The sequence below is a fragment of the Hypanus sabinus genome, chromosome 1 (genome assembly GCF_030144855.1).
Source record: "Hypanus sabinus isolate sHypSab1 chromosome 1, sHypSab1.hap1, whole genome shotgun sequence".
In the NCBI taxonomy this organism is placed as follows: Eukaryota; Metazoa; Chordata; class Chondrichthyes; order Myliobatiformes; family Dasyatidae; genus Hypanus; species Hypanus sabinus.
This window is the reverse complement of record NC_082706.1, coordinates 164,140,584-164,162,012: the sequence shown is the minus strand read 5'-3', so window position 1 is coordinate 164,162,012 and position 21,429 is coordinate 164,140,584. Positions and strand designations below refer to the sequence as shown.

Here is a 21,429-nt window from a genome sequence, read left to right as displayed (position 1 = left end):
GGTGAGCAGTTTCAAATACTTGCGCATCAACATTTTGGAGGATCCACTGTAGAATCAATAGACTGATGCAAACGCAACTCGGTCTCTTCTTCATCAGGTGTTTGAGGAGATTTGGCACTTCCCCACAGACTATTATAGGTTTCTACAGTGGAGACTATTCTGGCTGGTTGCATCTTACTTGGTGTGGAAGCTCCAATGGCCAGGATCACAAGAGACTGCAGTGGAATGTAGACTCAGGCCAGCTCCATCATGGGCACAATCCTTCAAACCACTGAGGACACCTTCACGAGGCAATGCCTCAAGAAGGCAGCATCGATCATTAAAGACTCTCACCATTTAGGACATGTGTCTTTTGTGTTACTGCTATTGGGAAGCAGATACAGGAGCCTGAAAACCTTTACCCAATGTTTAAAGAACAGCTTCTTTTCCTCCATTGTCAGATTTCTGAACATTTTTCATCTTTTGCACTATTTATTTTTCTAACATAGTATTTTTATTTTTGTAACAGAGTAATTTTTATGTCTTGTAATGTTCTGCTGTCACAAAACAACAAATTTCATGAAACACTTCAGTGATAATAAACCTAATTTTGATTCTGACACAACACAATAAAAAATGCCTTTCATCCATGGTACTTGCTCAACTCCACACCATGTATGTGTCTTGACCTTACAACCCCTCCACCTATAAACCTGTGAACCTTTTTTTCCCTTTTAACATTTATTTCCTTCTCTTTAGGATAATACTATAGAATCTGCTTTCATCATCTCATTGTAGACTGTCATGATAAAGTTCATCTTGTCCACATATGTGAAGTCCCTTTTCCTTGGTACTATTTCACCTCATCTCTTCTGCATCCTCAGAAACCAATGCCATAATGGTCCAAATCATCTGTCAAAAAATGAATACTATGTATATTCCAAAATGAGGCCAAACCAGCGCTTTATAAATGTTCGACAAACCTCTCATATTTGAAAAATGATGTAGAAAGATGGCATTCAGCTTGAAGAGCCTTTGTCAGCCCTCAGAGGAATCGCATTATTTCATAACCTATTGTCCTACACATGCCAATTTCCACGACTCTGAATTCCTCACAAGATACTTACACTGCGAGTTATAAAGTGGCCACTTAATCTGATAACCAGCACACCTTTGGGACGTGTGAGCAAATTGTAGCACAGGGTAGTCACAGAGAGAATGTACAAATTTCACACACACAACATCAGAAGCTCTAATTGAACAAATCACCAGAGCTGAGGACCAGGTCATTGGCATTGTGAGACAGCTGCACTACATGCAACAGTGTGTCATCCTTTCTTTTTCTTTTTGTTAAATATTCATCTGTTGATACCACTTCGAATCTCAGATGCTTTTTAACAGTTTCCTCAGTCTATTATTTGGTTTAATTAAAATACAGATAACTGTCCTTTTCTAGTACCCTCTTTAAAATTGTGCCTTTTTTTAAAAAGGTCTTTGCCTGATTATTTCATTTTTGTGCAAATTCTCTTAGTTAATTTCATCCACTAGCTGTCTACCCACATAACTATTATGTTAGTGTCCCTTTATATATTACTATTATCCACAACAATTGAAATATTGCCCTGTATATGCAAGTAAAGGTAATTTATAACAAAAAGCACAGTGGTCCTATATCAGCTATTCGAGAACTCTATACATTACTTCAGTCGATAAAAGCAGCCAATCATCATTGCTATTGTCTCTTTTGTAGTAAGTTTAGGAGATCCTGCTCTTAAATTAACCCATACGCAATTTGCATCAAATGAAATGTAATTCAAGGCAAATTCTTCTACAATTTTTTTTCAAAAATTGTTTTGAGAATAACTCACTCTGAGCAAATGCTTCCTGTACATCTCCTCCAACCCCCGTCAATGAATCTTGAGGTGTATGAGTTGGAGTTGAACAGGCAGAGGTTGATCTGATTGGCATTGGAATAGGAACTGATCGACTAATGGTGTGGCTTGGTGATGAACGAGGTGATCCTGCCCCCTGAGTCTGAAAAGAAAAATATTATGTTACTAGGTATGTGCCGATTGTACAGAAGGCACCCTCTGGGGAACATTTCAAAATTACACCCCGTCACCACTTTATCAGGTACATCTGTACATCAGTTCGATAATGCAAATATCCAATCAGGCAATCATGTGGTAACTCAAAGCATAAAAGTAAATAATCATGGTCAAGAGATTCAGTTGTTGTTCAAACCAGACACCAGAATGGGGAAGAAATGTGACCTAAGTGACTTTGATGGTAGAATGATTGTTAGTGCCAGACAGGGTGGTTTTCAGTATTTTAGAAACTGTTGATCTCCTGGGATTTTCATGCACAATACTCTAGAGTTTACAGAGAATGGTGCAAAATCAGAAAAAAAAAACACCCAGTGAGTGGCAGTTCTATGGGTGAAAATGTATTGTTAATGAAAGAGGTCAGAGGAGAATTGCTAAACTGGTTCAAGCAGCTAGGAAGATGACATGGACTCAAATAATCTCATGTTATAGCACTGGTGAGCAGAAGAACTTATCTGAACGCACAATACTGAAGTGGATAGGCTACAGCAGCAGAAGACCATGGACATACACTCAGTAGCCACTTTATTAAGTACAGGAGTTAACTAATAAAGTAATCAGAGTGCATTTTTTTCTATTAATTAAAAACAACCATTGTGCTTTCAATGCAAAATGCACCATGGAAGTTATATAGCCAAAGAACTGGAGCTTTGCAATATCTGCAGCATCTGTACAGTGATTGCAACATCATGCTGCAAGTCCCAAGATATCAGGAGGGTTCGCACTAATTTGCATTTCCTTTACCACTGGGTATAGGATATAATTCCCAAAACAATAGAGACAAAATAGATCACAGCAGATTCACAGTTTCCAAGCTGTGATGAAAGTTGTGCTTCAGACCTTTTAGCATCAGGTTGCATCTATTAGTCCAACCAAGGCCAAATGAACTTCTGAACATGACAGCCCACCAACACAATACTGGCAGAATAGCAAAATACTCAGGAAGTAGTAAGAGGTAACTCCAAGCTGCCTAGGTCAAACTCATCTGGTACACTCAGCAGCGCCTCCTTAATAGAAGCAAATTGACGAAAATGTCAATAATTTCCCATTTGCTTCCATTTTCCAGAAGGAAACAAGTGTCTACGTTGTACCAGGATGAAGAAAGAATAAATTGAATAAAGCCACACACAGAAAATGCTAGAGGAACTCAGCAGGCCCGACAGCATCTATGAGAAAGAGTAAGCATTCGATGTTTCAGGACGAGACTGTCATCAGGACTGATGAAGGGTGTCAGCCCAAAATGCCAACTGTTTACTCTTTTCCAGAGATGCTGCCTGGCCTGCTGAGTTCCTCCAGCATTATGTGTGTGTGGCTTAGATTTCCAGATTCTGCAGATTTTCTGATGTGAATAATGTCACATCTTGGACAGCCAGAAAAATTATGTCAAGAAATGTGTTCCATTTGTGGTGTCTGTTCCACAGAAGACAAAACTTCACAGCATATTCATCACTGATGATCCTTACTAAAAATGTTACTAATAGGGACTAAGCTAGCAGATCATGAGAATGCTCAAAAGAAATATACAAGAGTAGTTAAATTTGATAGCAGGTGAACACATGTGCAAGAATTCTTTCCATCATTAGAAACTATTCAACCCATCAATTAATACTGGCTTTCTGAACAATTCTATCAATTCCTTCCTCCACTTACTTCCTTTAATCTATACTTTTACACATGCCCTTTAACACCCCCTGATTTTCTACATATACTAGGGGCAACGGCAGAAGCAATTAACTAATAAATCACAGATAGCTGGAATATGGGAAAAATGAGGTGTCTGAGGCAAATCCATGCAGCCCATGCATTTTGGGCTGTCATCCTTCATCAGTGCTGATGAAGGTCTCGGCCTGAAACATCGAATGTTTACTCCTTTCCATAGATGCTGCCTGGCCTGCAGTCATGGAATGAATAATGCAAACTCCAAGCTGACAGAATTGAAGCCAGGCTACTGAAACTGTGCACTACCTGCAATGCTATTGTAGTGCAAATATTGAATTAATCAATTGTCTTTTGTCTCATTCCAAGCAACATTCCAGATTGCCAGTGCCTGTTCATGCTATTTTCAGCCTGTAGGCAATAGCAACTGCAGCATTAGCATTTTATTCTGAGCGTAGTGTGCCCCACTTAGAGCTAACTTGCATTAAAGTGGTGGTATATAGTGAGAGCACTATGAAAGCGACTGCAAGCTCTTAAAAGGCTCTTGACGTTACACAGCAAACAGTAATCTTTTGGTTTTTCAGATGCTGTACTTGGAGCTATTTTTCAGGAGATGGAGAGGAGGACATATACATTGTTTCAAGAGGCCCAGGAATTCCTCAAGTACACAGAAGTTTGGGGATATCTGTGGACATGAATGGCAGGAGTCATCATGGGCACCTGAACACAATACCATACAAAGTTGTATGAACTCATATACATAGGTTATTAAATAAACCTTCATATGCCTTAACCTATCAAATTCATCCTAACTTCAGAGAGCATTCAAGCCAGAACACCTCCATCACTCATCCAACTACAATTTCGATTGGTCAGAATTAATTCCCAGCAGAGTTAACATGTATCACACACTCACATTTACTTTTCCAAGCCTCATGTATTCATAAATAATGGGTTCATAATCCAAACATTTTGCAGATTGGTGTGCACCAGCAGTAGCAACGGCTTATTGGTGCGGGACAATGCACTGTCCATGAGGACAAAGTGTTGGCTATTACCAGAGCAGCTAGTATACAGTTAATGGCCAGCAGCACTGTTAAAGAACATTAAAGCTGACAATACCCTCATATGGAAATCATCTTTCTTGCACCTTACTTACTCTATTTTCTATAAATTTTGCATCAAATTTAACAATTCAGATAGCATACATATTTTACTTTACTGCCACTGCAACTCCACATATTAAAATGTTGTTCCTGTGCCTTTTCCCTTTTAGATATCCAAGGACTCTTCCGAGCAAAATGGAAATGGAAGAGATAGGTTGAATTGCAATCTGAATGCACACACTGATCTAACTATTCCTGTATGGTACTACATGTAATATATAGATCTGCATGGCATGGGACTTCATTAGCATACAGGAAAACTCCTCCACTATGAAGCATTTGATAGATGATGTCTGTTTCCAAAATAGTACAAGAAAAAAAAACTAACATTTGGGTGATGCAGTGAGAGCTCGGATTGCAAGCAATGCCTTAGTAACCCAGGTGGTTGGCATCATAACTGGAAATCAATGTTCTAAGGAGCTTGCACTGTGCCAGGCTAGTTTGATGATCTGTCTTTTGATAAATCATTACAGCCATTGAAAGGAACAGAAAATGTGGCAGGATGACAGTATTTATGATCCTAACCCTGTCACCGTAACTGTCATTTTCTTTCAAGCCCAGACTGCTGTCACTCATGTGAGAATTTGCAGCCTGAGGCTGGGCTATCTTTACCTGAAACAGCTTGAGGTCATCCTGCAAGGTTATCTGCAGAGATCAGGATTCTGCAGCCCTGAGGTTGCACTAAGAGTACAAGGTAAGTAGAAGACAGGTACCATTATATATGATGAGGATGAGACATCTTACACTGACATGTTTTAATTTATACATTCTGTTTATAATGTTTCAATTTTGATTTGGCTTTCATTTTAGACTTAAGTATAAATTTCTTAAAATTGCAGCGGATGTACTACAGATGTGTAGGTTCAGCTATTACTATCCTGAATTTGAATTTGCATTTGCACCCACCCAATTTCTAAAGGTGCAGTTCTGCTGAATTTTGAAGTGCGAGGAATTCTGGGGAAGATACACATTTGAAATTTACAGGATATCAGACCTGTGCAGCAGTCAGTACAGTTAAAACAAATTGAGCAGAAATATACTACCAAATGCTACAACAGAAATCTATGCCAACCATGGCCATTATTAAATAGAGGATCATTATTTTTAACAGATTTTCTGTTGCCTTTCATAGTTTTTCTGTGGTAGTCTGTTGCAGCACTTAAATATCACTTTGTTGTGAGAAAGGTTATTTACCTCTGCACACTGAGACTTACAAAGAGATCAACTCTGTAAAATTAAACATTTTAATTTAGGACACCCCCATTTGTCAATCAGACAGTAGATGCAAGAAAATTGGGAGCTGGTTTTGCTTTCAAGGGTCAGAGCACCTGAAGAGAGGAAATAAGCCATAAACCCATCAGTCAGCTTGGGAGACATGAAGGCAGATTAGTCTGACATTGGAGAGCAGCAGATGGGAATCATGAACAATAAAATGTAGGGCAAAAACTTATAGTGATAGAAACATTCGGGACAGACAGCACCTGTGGAAAGAAAAACAGTGCAGTGGAAGAATCCTGGATCTGAAACCTTTACTCTCTTTCTCCAGATGTTGCCTGACCAGCTGAGTGTTTCAGTATTTTCAGATTTCCAGCACAGAACATTGAACAGTACAGCACAAGAACAGGGCGTTCTATCCTCAATGTCTGTGCAGATCTTGATGCTAATTTAAACTAAACTATCTGCCTGCACCTGGTCCTCATAACTGCATTCTCTGCCTGTTCATGTGCACGTCGAAATGCATCTTAAAATGCAGCTGCAGCTTTTATCTTTATTTTGACTTACAAATGAAATATACAAGTGACTTGTGGACCAATTCAAGCACTGGAAAATGTTTGGGTTTACAGTTAGATACGTAAAATTTTCATTGTTAAGCAGCAGGAAAGAGGTGAGGCAGCGGAGGTAGCTGAATGACTGGTAACAGCATTAGAGGTAAAGAAGTATTGAGCTCCTTGAGAGAGAAATCAAAGGAGATGCTGATAAAATTGGGATTTGCATTGCTTTTCAAAGTAATCCTAAATCCTGGTGCTTTTTCAGACATGTATCAAGAATGCAACTTATGTATCTTGTATGAATGTTGAAAATATTTGACTGCAAAATAAGCATAATTTAATGGTACACAATTCTGGGAAAGGCTTCAATGTATAATTGGAAGTTCAACAAATGTTCACGAATGTAATTTAGAAACGCAGCTTGGGAAGAGAGATAGTTTCACAGATAAAAGGTTAGAATAAAGATGCATTATTAATATAGGTCTAAGGATTTTCTCATTTCACATTCAAGCAATAGTTTTTAAGGATCATCATTGTAGGTGAATTTTTATTTACTCTCATATTTTTCTTGAGATTGTTTTCAGGTGAATCAATATTTAAAACCACACATTCATGCAAATTATTTTCTTTTGCCATTTCCCCCCAAAATAATGGAAAACCAGTCTACTGTGCTAAATTTAATTCTGGGTACACACCTGAAAAAGTAAGGGGTGTCAGACTTATATAGCAATCAGTTGAAGAAAAATTCAATTCATCACAATGCATGCGTAGTAGTTCATGTTGAACAGCCAGAAAACAGAATATTAAATGTAAACTTGTTACCATATGGAGTTATGGTATATTCAATGCTATATTCAATAGAAAAGACTCAATGAGCTGAAGGAATATTTCAATATATCTGTAATCTGTAATCTTCTAACTTTGGATTATTAAGGGATTGGACAAGATAGAGGCAGGAAATATGTTCCAGATGCTGGGACAGTCCAGTACCAGAGGGCATGGTTTGAGAATAAGGGGTAGGTCATTTAGGACAGAGTTAAGGAAAAACTTCTTCTCCCAGAGAGTTGTGGGGGTCTGGAATGCACTGCCTCGGAAGGTAGTGGAGGCCAATTCTCTGGATTCTTTCAAGAAGGAGCTAGATAGGTATCTTATGGATAGGGGAATCAAGGGATATGGGGACAAGGCAGGAACCGGGTATTGATAGTACTTGATCAGCCATGATCTCAAAATGGCGGTACAGGCTCGAAGGGCCGAATGGTCTACTTCTGCACCTATTGTCTATTGTCTATTGTAAAACAAGCGGTTAGTTATAAATACAGTAGATTCATCAAATCTGATCTTTAGAAGTTCAGGTACATTAGCGTCATTTGCCACAGAAAACAAAGCTTGTTGCAACAAAAACAACATATTTTTATTGAGACACAACACAAGCAGAGGGCAAAACAAAGTTGATTCAGGAAACTTACTTCCTGTCTCATTTCTTCTTCCTATTCAAAAGTTTAAAAACCAAGTGTTTAGATAAAGTTTCATATAATTCATATAAGTTCATATAATTCCTTAATTGTTCCACATCATTCAGTTTCATAAGAGCAGCTTCCTATCCTGCAGGTAATAGCATATATTTATTAAAACAAACATGAACAAAATGAGACAAAAAAATTTGAGGATGGCTTTGAAATTTCTTCTCTGAGATGTGCATCCAACAACATAACAGTAGTAAATTAGGATTAGCAACAAAAAGGTTCCCTGCCTATAGCTCTTTCCAAATCTGCTACATTCAAGGCTAGAGATTATAAAGAAAAGAAATCTATTGACCTACATGTGTCAATTAAACTTCATATTCCTAACTTTCTAACTGGATAGCTGTTTGCTGTTTACATTTAATTATTTTAAAAATTGACCAAAAACTAGAAAGTGAAGAGGAATATTCATGACATTAATTTGTTACATTTGTTAATTTTCTCATAGAATGACCTTACTTTCAGTAACTTCATCAGGCCCTCCAGTTGAACCATTAACTCTCGGCGGCTTTCTTGCAGTGCCGACATCCTCTGTTCTAATTCGTCTTTTCGCTGCCTGTGAAGTGTACATCAAGAACTAACTTTTAATCTAACATGTGTCCATTAACTTCTGCAGGATCTGACAGTTTTTGTTAGCAACAAAATAAACAAGTTTAGGTTGTCTCAATTATTCAAAGAATGTTTGTAGCTAAGTTTTTTTCTCTAGTATCAACATATTCTACAGTTTATTCTAATATTTAGGTACATTCCAAATATATCAAGATGAAGGTACAAGAGTTTTTCTCTGATCTGAACATTTTAAATTTGTTTTTTAGTCATGAGTACAATCAGATTTACCTTGATCCAGAAGTTCAAAATAGGGCAATCTTTTCCTCATGTCTTCTTGGTGAATCCTTGGAAGCTTGCAAATAACGTGTCTGTTTTTCAAGTGTTATATTATTGCTTATCAATTCCAATTAACATTGGGCATGAGGAATTAGGTCCAAGTGCCAAAGTCTAGATAAAATTTTATATATTGTGTAAAGTTCTAATTTCTCAAATTGTCAATGTGGGTTTTAACTGCCCAAGGGTTTTCAGGTAGAAACTGAGCTGTTGAGTTAATTTCACATGAAATGAGACAAATAAATGAATGAGCCAATGTAAATCACACTTAGTTAACTTTGCTTTCTTTCTGGAAGAGAAGTGGTCTAGATTTGCCAAGCCTGAAGGCTGTAGAGAGACAATCAATGGGGCGAAAAATAGCACTGAAGCACAAGATTTACTTGAGTGTCCCAGATAAGCCCTCTTCTCTCTATTCTCTTTCTGTTTCAATACTGAAAGTTAAAATGATGTGCTTCTTCTCACCCTGATCTGTGGTATGATTGTATTTAAAGCCAATTTAAAAATCAAGTCAGGTACAAATAAAGGCTTTATGAGATAAGGGTGATTTTGCAGATATGTAAATGGTCATTATACTAAGTGAAAATAGGAACCTAGCAAATGATGATGTGGTTTAGGTAAGTAATCAGTCAATTTTACATGTCCCCTCTCCCCTTGTTTCAGTCAAGTAGCTGGAGTTAAAAACAAGAGAAAATCTGCAGATGCTGGAAGAGGAACACCAGAGGAACTCAGCAGTCTCTAAGTATCTAACTCAGTATCTAAGAAAAGAGTACAGTCGACGTTGCAGACTGAAACCTGCCCTGCTGAAAGGTTTAAGCCTGAAAAGTCGACAATACTCTTTTCCTCAATGCAGCCTGGCCTACTGAATTCCTCCAGCATTTTGAGTGTATAGCTGGAGTTAAAACCATTTTCATCGACTTGCACAGGAACTTATAATTTAGGAAAAGTTGGCAAGATACAGCGGGTTTTTAAACATATTGCAGAGAACTAACATTTTAACAGAAGCTGTTATTTTTTGGGAATTGCTCTTGGTACATTAAGGGCTAAATTGGAAAGTATTTGACAATAGATGCTGGGATTGTAAGGTGTGATTAATCAATACCCTTTCAAATGGTACTGGAAATAATTCTGCCTACACATTGAAATAACTCTGCTGTCATTAATCATCTTATCACTAATACAAGTCTGCACTTTGATTAGCTTGGGGCAGTTGAAATTGAATTTTACTGTTTTAAAAGCAGCAGGCACATCATTTTGGATGTGAAGGGATGGCAATTTGTTAGAAAGCATAACTCAACATGGGAGTGAGCTCATAATTTTCCAATGCTATATTGATGACGTTGGTGGAGGAGGTGTAGAACAAGCAAATGCTTTGAGTCACAGAGACCAGAAGACTTTTCAAATACATATTGAGAAATCAGTGGATATCATGATGCAAGGAGTTCAGTGGCTCCAAGGTCAGTGCATATGTCATCAAATGTTGCATTGTATCTTTGCAGCAAAGCCTACAACCAATGCTCAGTCCACTGTTCCTCACCACTCAGCCAACATTAAGCCTGTATGCCAGAAATGTCACCTAAAATTCTGATGTGTCCAACATTAGCCACAATTTCTCATGGTTTACACAGCTCACTGACTATCCAACCAATACAGGCATATCACCTAAATGTATGAGCTGACATTTCAAAAAACGGTTCTCTCTCCCTTGCAGAAAATCGATACACATAACTGGGGTGATAACTTCCTTCTGCAGAGGAGAGACAACTTACCAAACTGGAGTCCGTGGCCAATGACAGGAGGAACACCTTTAAAAAAAACATTAGCATCCTTATATCTGCTCAAAGCTATCTCCTCCAGGTTTATTTGCAAAATTTAATGTATTTTATATTTACCCATTTGTTACTTCTCCTCCATCTTCCATCAGCTCACTGCATTCCACAAACCTGTGATTTTCATCTTTTAGATGGTCAAAAACTAAACTTGGTTAGAAATGAAAAGAAAGAAATTGCAAAACAAAGCTAATTTGGAAATCTGATCATGTGACAATATTTATTTGTTGGTCCTGTGTTTATTCATGCTCAAATTCGCTTGCAATTCATACGTGCTTCCATCACCTCATTTGGCAGCACATTTCAAGTGCACAGTACTCTGTGTGAAAAACCTTGCTTAGTACATCTCCTTTAAATCCCCTCCATCACCTGAAAGCTATGTCCTTTAGTTTTTAACCTTCCTACCTTGGGGGAGAGCTATGTTTCCTGTCCATGATTCTGAGAGAAAACAATCCAAGTTTTTTCAAACTTTCCGAATTGCTTCTATTCTCCAAGCCAGGCAATATCCTGGTGAACTACTCTGTGCCCTCTCCAAGGCCTCCACATCCTTCCCGTAATGCAGAAACCAGAATTGTATGAAATATTCCAAATGGGATCTATTCAAAACTACATACAGCTGCAACATGGCTTCCCAATATTTATACTCAGTACGCTGACTGATGGAGGCAAGCATGCTGTATACCTTCTTTACCACCTTATCTGCTTCAGTTGCTATTTGAGGGAACTATAGATTTGTACTTTAAGAATCCTCTCTCTGTATATCAATGCTCCTCAGGATCATGCCATTAATTGTAATACATTGTCTACTTTCCTTTTAAATTTGACCTTCCAAGGTGCAACAGTTTACTCTTGTATTGATTGAATGCTGCCATTTCTCTGTCCTCATTTCCAACTGATCTATATTGTGCTATACTTCTTAACAACCTTCCTTACAAACCACATCTCTTAATTTTATATCACCTTCAAAATTATTAATCGGCTCAATGACATTTTCATCCAAATAATTTGTAAATGATAAATAACAAGGGTGCCAGCACTGAATCTTGAACACCACAGATCTCACACATTCTTCCAATTAAAATAACACCCCACCACCACTACCCTCTGTCTTCAATGCCCAAGCTGGTTTTAAACCCAATCTTCTAACTCTCAAATGATCCTATATGCATTGATTTTCAGGATTAGCCTACTGTGAGGGATCTTGTTGAAAGCTTCACTGAAACTGATGTAGAGAACTTCCACTGCCCTACCCTCAATAGTAATTCAGAAAGTCAGTAGGCATGGGATCCAGGGAAACGATTGTGTGGATCCAAAATTGGCTAGCCTATAGAAGGCAGAGGGTGCTTGTAGAAGGAGGGTATTTTGCCTGAAGGTCAGTGACCAGAGGGGTTCCACCAGGATCTGTTCTGGGACCCCTGCTACTTGAGATTTTTTAAAAATCACTTGAATGAGGAAGCAGGAAGATGGGTTCATAAGTCTGCAGATGACAAAGGTTTGTGGAGTTGAGGACAGTGAAACAGATTGTCGTAGGTTGCAATGGGACATTGACAGCCATGCAGAGCTCAGCTGAGAAGTGGCAAATGGAGTTCAACCTAGAGAAGTATTAAGTGATTCACTTTGGAAGGTCAACTGAGAGGACAGAATACAGGGTAAATTGGCATGCTTCTTGGCAGTGTGGAAGAACAGAGGAATCTTGGGATCCACCTCTATTGATGTCAAATTTGTCATACAAGTTGGGAACTGGAGTGATGTTGCTGAAGATGAGGAAGTTGGTTTACAAACAGAGGTAATGTGTACTGAGACTCCCAGCAAGGAGAGACTGATGATAGAGCAAAATTGCGAGGGGTGAAAACAGGACTGAAGGTATTGTATTTGAAAACATGCAGTATATGGAATAAGATAATCTAAAGTAGCACAGTAACAGATTGGCATGTATAATGTTCTAGGCAGCACTGAATAATGGCTGAAAGAAGATTATAGCTGAAAGCTGAATGTCCAAGGATACACATTGTATTGAAAGGACAGACAGGAAGGCAGAGGCAGTGGCGTTGCTCTATTAATAAAAAAAATCAAATCATTAGAAAGAGGTGACATAGGGTCGGAAGGTGTTGAATCATTATGGAAAGAACTAAGGAACTGCAAGGGCAAAAACACCCTGAATGGGAGTTATATACAGATCCCCAAACAGTGGTAAGGACATGGTCAACAAATTATAATGGGAGATAGAAAATGCATGCCAAAAGGGAGTATTACGGTAGTCAAGGGGCATTTCAATAAGGAGGTAGATTGGGAAATCAGATTGGTGCTGGATTCCAAGAGGGGGAGTTTCTAAAATGCCCAGGGGATGGCTTTTTAGTGTAGTTCATGGTTGTGCCCATGAGAGGATCAGCCATTCTGGATTGGGTGTTGTGCAATGATTGGAAAAGAATACTGGCAGGGATGATGGCAAAACAGCAATGACAGGAATTTCTGGAAGCAATTTGGAAGGCCCAGGATATATACATCCCAAAGAGGAAGAAGTATTCTAAAGGCAAGATGACACAATTGTAGTTAACAAGAGAAGTCAAAGCCAACATAAAAGCTAGAAAGAGCATTTAATAGAGCAAAAAGTAGTGTGAAGCTTTCAAATACCAACAGAAGGCAACTAAAAAAGTCATTAAGAAGGTAAAGATGGAATAAGAAAGTAAGTTAGCCAATAAAGAGGATACCAAAAGGTTGTTTAGATACCTGAAGTGTAAAAGAAAGGCGAGAATGGATGTTGGACCCCTAGAAAATAATGCAGGAGAGGTAGTAATGGGGGAGAAAGGAAATGTAGTGTTCTAAGTTCTATATTCTGTGTAACCATCATCAACTTCTCAAAAGAACTATCGTTTGCAAGATATGACCTCCCCACACAAAACCATGCTGACCATCCCCAATAAGTCTATACTTTTCCATATGTGAAATGATACTATCCTTAAGATTCTTCTCCACCAACTTCCTTACTAGTGGTGCACGGCTCATCAGCCTGTATTTACTGAGATGTTTCTACTGCCTTTCTTAAACAGACAAATAACCTCAAATATTCTGAAGTCCCCTGGAACCTCACTTGCAACTAAAGAGAATATGAAAATCTGTCAATGCCCCAGCAATCTCCTCTATTACCCCTCTCAATAACCAAGGACAGATAGTATAAGGACTTCTCCACCTTAAAAGTTCTTCTCGAAGCCCAATACTACATCCTTCCTGATAGCAACACGCCAAAGAGAATCAGCACATTCGTCTGTTATCTCATTATCCGCTGTGTCCTTCTCGTGAATACTGAAGTTAAGTGCTCCTTTAGTACCTCATCTGCTTTTTTTGGTATTCTAAGTCCTTGAGTGATACTACCACATGCTCGTTACCTGCTTATTATTAATGTATGTATATAATATGCCTTGGGATTCACTTCAATTTTATTCACTAAGGACTTGGTAGGGAAATGGTAGAATCATTCAAGGACAATTCATTGCTCCATTTCGCCCTCCTGATGCTGCTTAAGTTTTCTCCTGCTCAGCCTATTTCACAAAGGATAATGGGCTGGAAGTTAAGGCAGCCTTCCCAGATGAGTTCAAAGCAGAAAGCCTCAGGACAGGAAGGCTTTCCCCCACCAACCTAATGTAAGTTCCTATCACCACATGTAGCCAAGAAAAGCCTTTTCAGATCAGGTATTCACTGAGCTCTACCAGCTATTCCAAGCAGTGATCCTGTCATACACCTGTGCCTGCACTGGGGAGATGAAGGTCACTGAGGCCCTGGTCATTCCTGCAAATTATGGATGCTAAGAGCCACATATTGCAGCTTGTAGGACAACTTTATTGACAAAATGATGTAAGTTCTGCTCAAGAAGAAAATTCATCATTTCTTCCATGTTTCCCATCATTTGTATAGGCAAGAACAGATCTGGACAGACAGCATCCTTTCTGAAGATTCAGTAAGTGATAGACCATACACAGAGGGCCACAGAGCAAGTTTAAGCTGTTGAGCATGACTAATATGTTTGGAGCCTGTTTTGCCTTTGGCAGGAAGTGGCAGGAGCTATTTATTTAATTCTCCTTTGAATATTCTCAGCCACCATAACTCTTGGTTATTTTGATTTCTGAAGTACCCATCCAGTGTGAGCTCCAGAGCCGAACTTCTATTTGCATGAAAACATTTTCTCAATTATCCTGCAGTCCTTCTATCAATTAATTGTAATCTATAGTATGTGCTTCAGTTGCAGACAACCTGCTGAGGGTATTTCCTGTTCAGCTGTCTAGGCTTTTCAATGAAATTACCATACAGCCTCCATTGTTCCAAAATAAAACAACACCAGATAAGTCATTCTTTTCTCAGATTTAAGTTTCTCTAGTCTTCACAACAACTTCTTCTCCTTTGCATGGTCTTCAGTATTTTCAAATTCTTCCTATATGGTTGCAACCAAGCTATACACAGTACTGCTGGTGTGATCTAGTTAATGTTTCATAGAGTTTTAGCATGACCAGTTTGCTCTTATGTTCTATGACTCAGTCAATAAAGCTAAATATGCCCCATGCACCATTCTTAGCTATCTTCTCTATTGGATTCCTCTAACATTCAGGAATTTGTTGTCATGCATTCCAAGTTCCTTCTGTTCCTCTACACTTCTCAGCACCCAGCTATTTATTATGTATTCTCTTGCTTACATTAACTTTCCCAAATATACTGCACTTCTCTAGATTAAATTTTATTTGTCAGGTTTACAGCAATGTTGGATCACTGAGAAGCCTGCTTTGCAAGTGCCTTTTGCAATGGAGAGTAACAAGTATTTAGCTTTCTTGAAAGAGGCAGCATCGGTAACTTCCTTATGTAACATGTCAACATGTTGCAAACATTACCAGCTTTGGGCTGGAAGAAACAAGCTTTATTAACTCTGATGGGCTTTATAACATTAGCAGTCACTCACAGAGCAATTCTAGCCCTGCTCAAGTAGAGCCGTATTCCATTGTGTGCCTACTTAGTGAATCACAAAAGGCTCTTGCATTGCACCTCAGTGAGGTTGCATTGAAGAAATGATCTGGCATATTCTTAGTCAATTTCACCTCTAGCTGAAGAACTTTGCTTTCTCCCCTTTCTCTTCTATCAGGTGGTCTTCTTCTTATGTACAGTAATTCATTCCTTCTCCATCATACTGGATGTCAACATGAATGGTCACATGCACTCTGGTAACAACTCCGTGCTGTAGAAGCTTTGGTCATTACAAACTGCTTGTGCTTGCCACATACCATACCTCCAACTTGTTACTATAATCATAAAAGAGGTCTGGAAACCTGATGAAAATTAACACGTTGTCTAAATCAATAATCAACTAACTGCAAATAATGGTGATCTCTTTAATAACACAAGTGTGTTTATGGGGGCAGTACATAGTTAAATCAATGTGTAGAATGGACATATGGCTTTAGTTTCATGGTTTGAAATTCAGTTTAGCAGTGCTGGTGCTAGGTAAGCACTGGGCACTGAATTATGTCATAATCTTTCCACTGTATCTTTTTCTGGGATCCAAGAGTGTGACATTCACAAGCACTAGTATGGCTGCAACCCAAATGGATGATCAACGTGTAACATACAGTATGTATCATATGATACACTGGGCATTAAGAAACTGGTATCAACACCACAAATCATAGGGGATTATGCATCCAAATTCTGTGGCTGTTATTTTTGTTAACCTTTATTGTTTGTTTTGAACAAATGTAGTTGTTGTGAAAAAATATAAATATGTGAACTGAGCTGTAAAATGAATAGCAACTGATAATCGGAGAGAATAGAAACACAGATACATAGAAAACCTGCAGCACAATACAGACCCTTTGGCCCACAAAGTTGTGCCGAACACGCCCCTACCTTAGAGACTACTAGGTTTACCTATAGCCCTCTATTTTACTAAGCTCCATGTACCTATCTAGAAGCCTCTTAAAAGACCGTATCATATCACCATTCAGTTTATCAAGTCCACTGGCTCACAAAGAAACATAGGAGCGTTTGTTGGTTCTTGGATTGTATTCATTAGAGTACAGAAGAATGATAGGGGATCTCATAGAAACATTTCGAATGTTGAAAGGGTTGGACAGAGTAGATGTGGAAAGGCTGTTTCCCTTGGTGGGTGAGTCCAGGACAAGAGGTCACAGTCTTAGAATTAGAGGGTACCCATTTAAAACAGAGATGGGGAGAAATTTTTTTAGTCAGAGGGTCGTGGATTTATGGAATTCATAGCCACATACAGCTGTGGAGGCCCAATTATTGAGGGTTTTTAAGGAGAAGATTGACAGGTATCTAATTAGTCAGGGTATCAAGAGATATGGGAAAAAAGCCGGAAATTGGTACTAGACAGGAGAATAGTTTAGCTCATGGTGGAATGGCGGAGCAGACTCGATAGGCCAAATGGCCCACTTCTGCTCCTTTGTCTTGTGATCTTGATTTTGTATTAGAATAGATTAGGGTTCCTGGCAATCTGTAGACAAATTAGCAAAGTGGTTTCATAGTGAGACTTAAAATGCTTAGACAAAGGCCATTTTAAAACCTTTGAAAAAACCATAAGCTCATCTTTTGTTTAGTCATATACATACAAATTTTTCCCCCAATTAACCATTTTTATAGACTAAGAAGGTTTGGACAAAGGAAGCACAGGACTGCTTTGAATCGGTGGACTGGACTGTATTCATGGATTCATCTTCAAATCTGGATGAGTATGCTGCAGTTATTACTGACTTCATTAAAACCTGTGTGGATGAGTGTGTGCCAACAAAGACTTACTGCACATTCCCAAACCAAAAGCTGTACATGAATCAGGAAGTACGTCATCTGCTGAAGGCTAGATCTGTGGCATTCAAGTCTGGCAACCCAGGCCTGTACCAGAAAACCAGGTATGATTTGCGGAGGGCTATTTCAAGGGAGAAGAGACAATTTTGAATGAGGTTGGAGGTGATATCAGATGCATGGCAACTCTGGCAGGGACTGCACGACATTACTTCCTTCAAAGCGAAATCCAATAGTATGAAAAGCAGCAATGCTTCACTACCAGATGAACTCAACACCTTCTATGTCCGCTTTGAAAGGGAGAACACAACTACAGCTGTGAAGATCTCTGCTGCACCTGATGACCCTATGATCTCTGTCTCAGAGGCCAATGTTAGACTGTCTTTAAAGACAGTGAACCCTCATAAGGCAGAAGGTCGCGATGGAATACCTGGTAAGGCTCTGAAAACCTGTGCCAACCAACTAGCAGGAGTATTCAAGGCCATTTTCAACCTCTCACTGCTACAGGCAGAAGTTCCCATTTGCTTCAAAAAGGTAACAATTATACCAGTGCCTAAGAAGAATAATGTGGGCTGCCTTAATGACTATCGCCTGATAGCACTTACATTGACAGTGATGAAATGCTTTGAGAGGTTGGTCATGACTCCACTGAACTCCTGCTTCAGCAAGGACCTGGACCCACTGCAATTTGCCTATCACCACAATAGGTCAACAGCAGACACAATCTCAATGGCTAGACCACCTAGACAACACAAACACCTACGTCAGGATGCTGTTCATCAACTATAGTTCAGCATTTAAAACCATAATTCCCACAATCCTGATTGAGAAGTTGTAGAACCTGGGCCTCTGTACCTCCCTCTGCAATTGGATCTTCAACTTCCTAACCGGAAGACCACAGTCTGTGCAGATTGGTGATAATATATCCTCCTCGCTAACAATTAACACTGGCTCACCTCAGGGGTGTGTGCTTAGCCCTCTGCTCTACTCTCTATACACACACGACTGTGTGGCTAGGCATAGCTCAAATACCATCTACACATTTGCTGACAATACAACCATTGCTGGTAGAATCTCAGGTAGCGACGAGAGGGCATACAGGAGTGAAATATGCCAACTAGTGGAATGGTGTCACAGCAACAACCTGGCACTCAATGTCAGTAAGACAAAAAAACTGATTGTGGACTTGAGGAAGAGTAAGACGAAGGAACACATACCAATTCTCAAAGAGAGATCAGAAGTGGAGAGAGTGAGCAGCTTCAAGTTCCTGGGCATTAAGATCTCTGAGGATCTAACCTGGTCCCAACATATTGATAGTCATAACGAAGACAAGACAGCGACTATACTTCATTAGGAGTTTGAAGAAATTTGGCATGTCAACAAATGCACTCAAAAACCTCTATTGTTGTACCATGGAGAGCATTCTGACAGACTGCATCACTGTCTGATATGGAGGGGGCTACTACACAGGACCAAAAGAAGTTGCAGAAGGTTGTAAATCTAATCAGTTCCATCTTGGGCACTAGCGTACAAAGTACCCAGGACACCTTTAGACAGCAGTATCTCAGAAAGGCAGCGTCCATTATTAAGGACCTTCAGCACCCAGGGCATGCCCTTTTCTCACCATCAGGCAGGAGATACAGAAGCCTGAAGGCACACACTCAGCGATTTAGGAACAGCTTCTTCCCCTCTGCCATCCGATTCCTAAATGGGCATTGAAGCTTTGGACACTAACCCACTTTTTTAATATACAGTATTTATGTTTTTGCACATTAAAAAAATCAATTTAATATACATAATTGATTAACTTGTTTATTTATTATGTTTTATCTTATTTATTATTATTATTATTATTATTTTCTCTCTCTACTAGATTGTGTATTGCATTGAACTGCTGCTGCTAAATTAACAAATTTCATGTTATATGCCAGTGATAATAAACCTGATTCTGATTCTGGAGGACCATCTCATTCATCATCTCAACTGGCTTCAAACAAAATTTGTATTGGAAAATAAAAGAAATTTGCAATGCTATTTCCCTAAAAAAATGAAATCTTTTGTTTCAATCTAATCTTTTTATTTAAAAGTAGTACAAACCTGTTTGATTTTTATCAAATAGGATACAGAAATATGATGCATTTTATGAATTAAATATGTTGAACAGTTCATTAAATTATGCCTTTGTTGGCTGATAAAATACATGTTTTAATAATACTTAGATTTTTGTTTAAATAATATATTTTAGTTATTTTATCCTCTTTTTACATCTTCCGATTTTCCACACCATTTTATATCCTGCCTGCTCTAAGTTATCTTCTTGAATTCTCCAGCAGAGGGAGCAGGAGAGACAGCCATAATGATCTATCAAAACGTTCTGCCTCCTCTGTGAAAAAACACCATCTACTCTACTGTCACCATAACTGTGCAATTTAAATCCTGAAATTCTGAATCTAGCTTGCCTGTGGTCTATGATCATTAGCCCAACAGTATCCTATAGTACAAAGACAATCAAATACTGATGGTAGTATTTTACAAAAATGTATGTCCTGTCACAAACTGAAAATTATTATAATCTACTCATTGCACAAAAGATCTAAATATTATGTCTGTTTAACATCTCAGCTATGCATCTTATTTACTGTTAGAAAATTATGATCCTTGGTCATCTCTTTTGAAACAATAACCTGTTATTTAAAATCAACAAAACCTAGGGTTATTCCTGATGTAGTGCTGGACTGTAAAATTCTGAATACTAATACATCCTGCTAATAATCGATAAGAACCATTAACTGTTACCTTTATTTCTATATTAGCTGATTTGTAAAATTCTTGGCTGTTACCAACATGTTGACTGAAAAGAATAAAATTAATTCTGTCAGTTCCTTGATAAATAAAATGGGGGGAAACAAGAAACATGTACTGCTACTATAAATTAATTTACACTCCACCTCATCTGCTCCTTCCTCACTTCTGAGTGTCAGCTGAATTGGTGTTGGAACATTCAAACTGCTGCTTACAGGAGTCTATATCAGGTACCAAATAAGGTCAAACTGGTGATCTGTACCACGATTCCACAAATTCCCATTCCTAGTTGCCCCAGTGCCAGGCATTAAATGGAAGTGTGGTATTTTTCCACAAAGGGATAATTAGAGGACCAGTCATGGCTAATGCTGCTAAAAGCCAAAGACCCATTTTGATTGCACATGGAATGTGTGAGAAACATAGACTAAGAAGAAGCAATAATATGTAAACAGTTAATCTTACCTTATATTACAGCACAACAGATATTTTTGTACCAGAACTTGTTAATGATTGTATTATGCCAATAAAGTTATTAAAAAGTACTTGATCTTTGCTATCTTCAGTGAAATGACTTCAGGCAGTATCAATCAGATTCTTAAAACATTAAAGCAATTTATATTTGCTGTATGTGCTTTTAATGCTACTTATTGCTTGTTCATTGCCTTATTATTTAATATAGTGTGGTAAACTATGTAGACCTGTCTGGACACGCCCCTCTGCTGACTGCTCCTTTGGCTCCTCCCACAGACCCCTGTATAAAGGTAATTGGAGGCACTGCTTCCCCCCTCAGTCTCCGAGATGCTGTGCTCAGTTTTGCTGCTAATAAAAGCCTATCATTTGCCTCCCTCTCCAAGAGTTATTGATGGTGCATCATGTAGTTTCCCAATCTACTAGAGCAACCTGCCCCTTATACCTGGGCCTTAAAGCAC

At 38.6% G+C, this 21,429-nt stretch overlaps 1 protein-coding gene across 7 annotated transcripts in view; it reads right to left on the bottom strand.

Annotated features, from left to right (window-relative positions):
* dtna (dystrobrevin, alpha) overlaps positions 1-21,429 on the bottom strand; it is a 186,975-nt gene that overhangs the window by 20,893 nt on the left and 144,653 nt on the right. For all 7 annotated transcript variants that reach the window (XM_059980402.1, XM_059980411.1, XM_059980419.1 and 4 more), the window contains 2 exons: positions 8,655-8,751; positions 1,848-2,013 (listed from right to left, as the gene is read on the bottom strand). In XM_059980402.1, the coding sequence (XP_059836385.1) occupies positions 1,848-2,013; positions 8,655-8,751 (263 nt within the window). The remainder of the gene's footprint in view (positions 1-1,847; positions 2,014-8,654; positions 8,752-21,429) is intronic.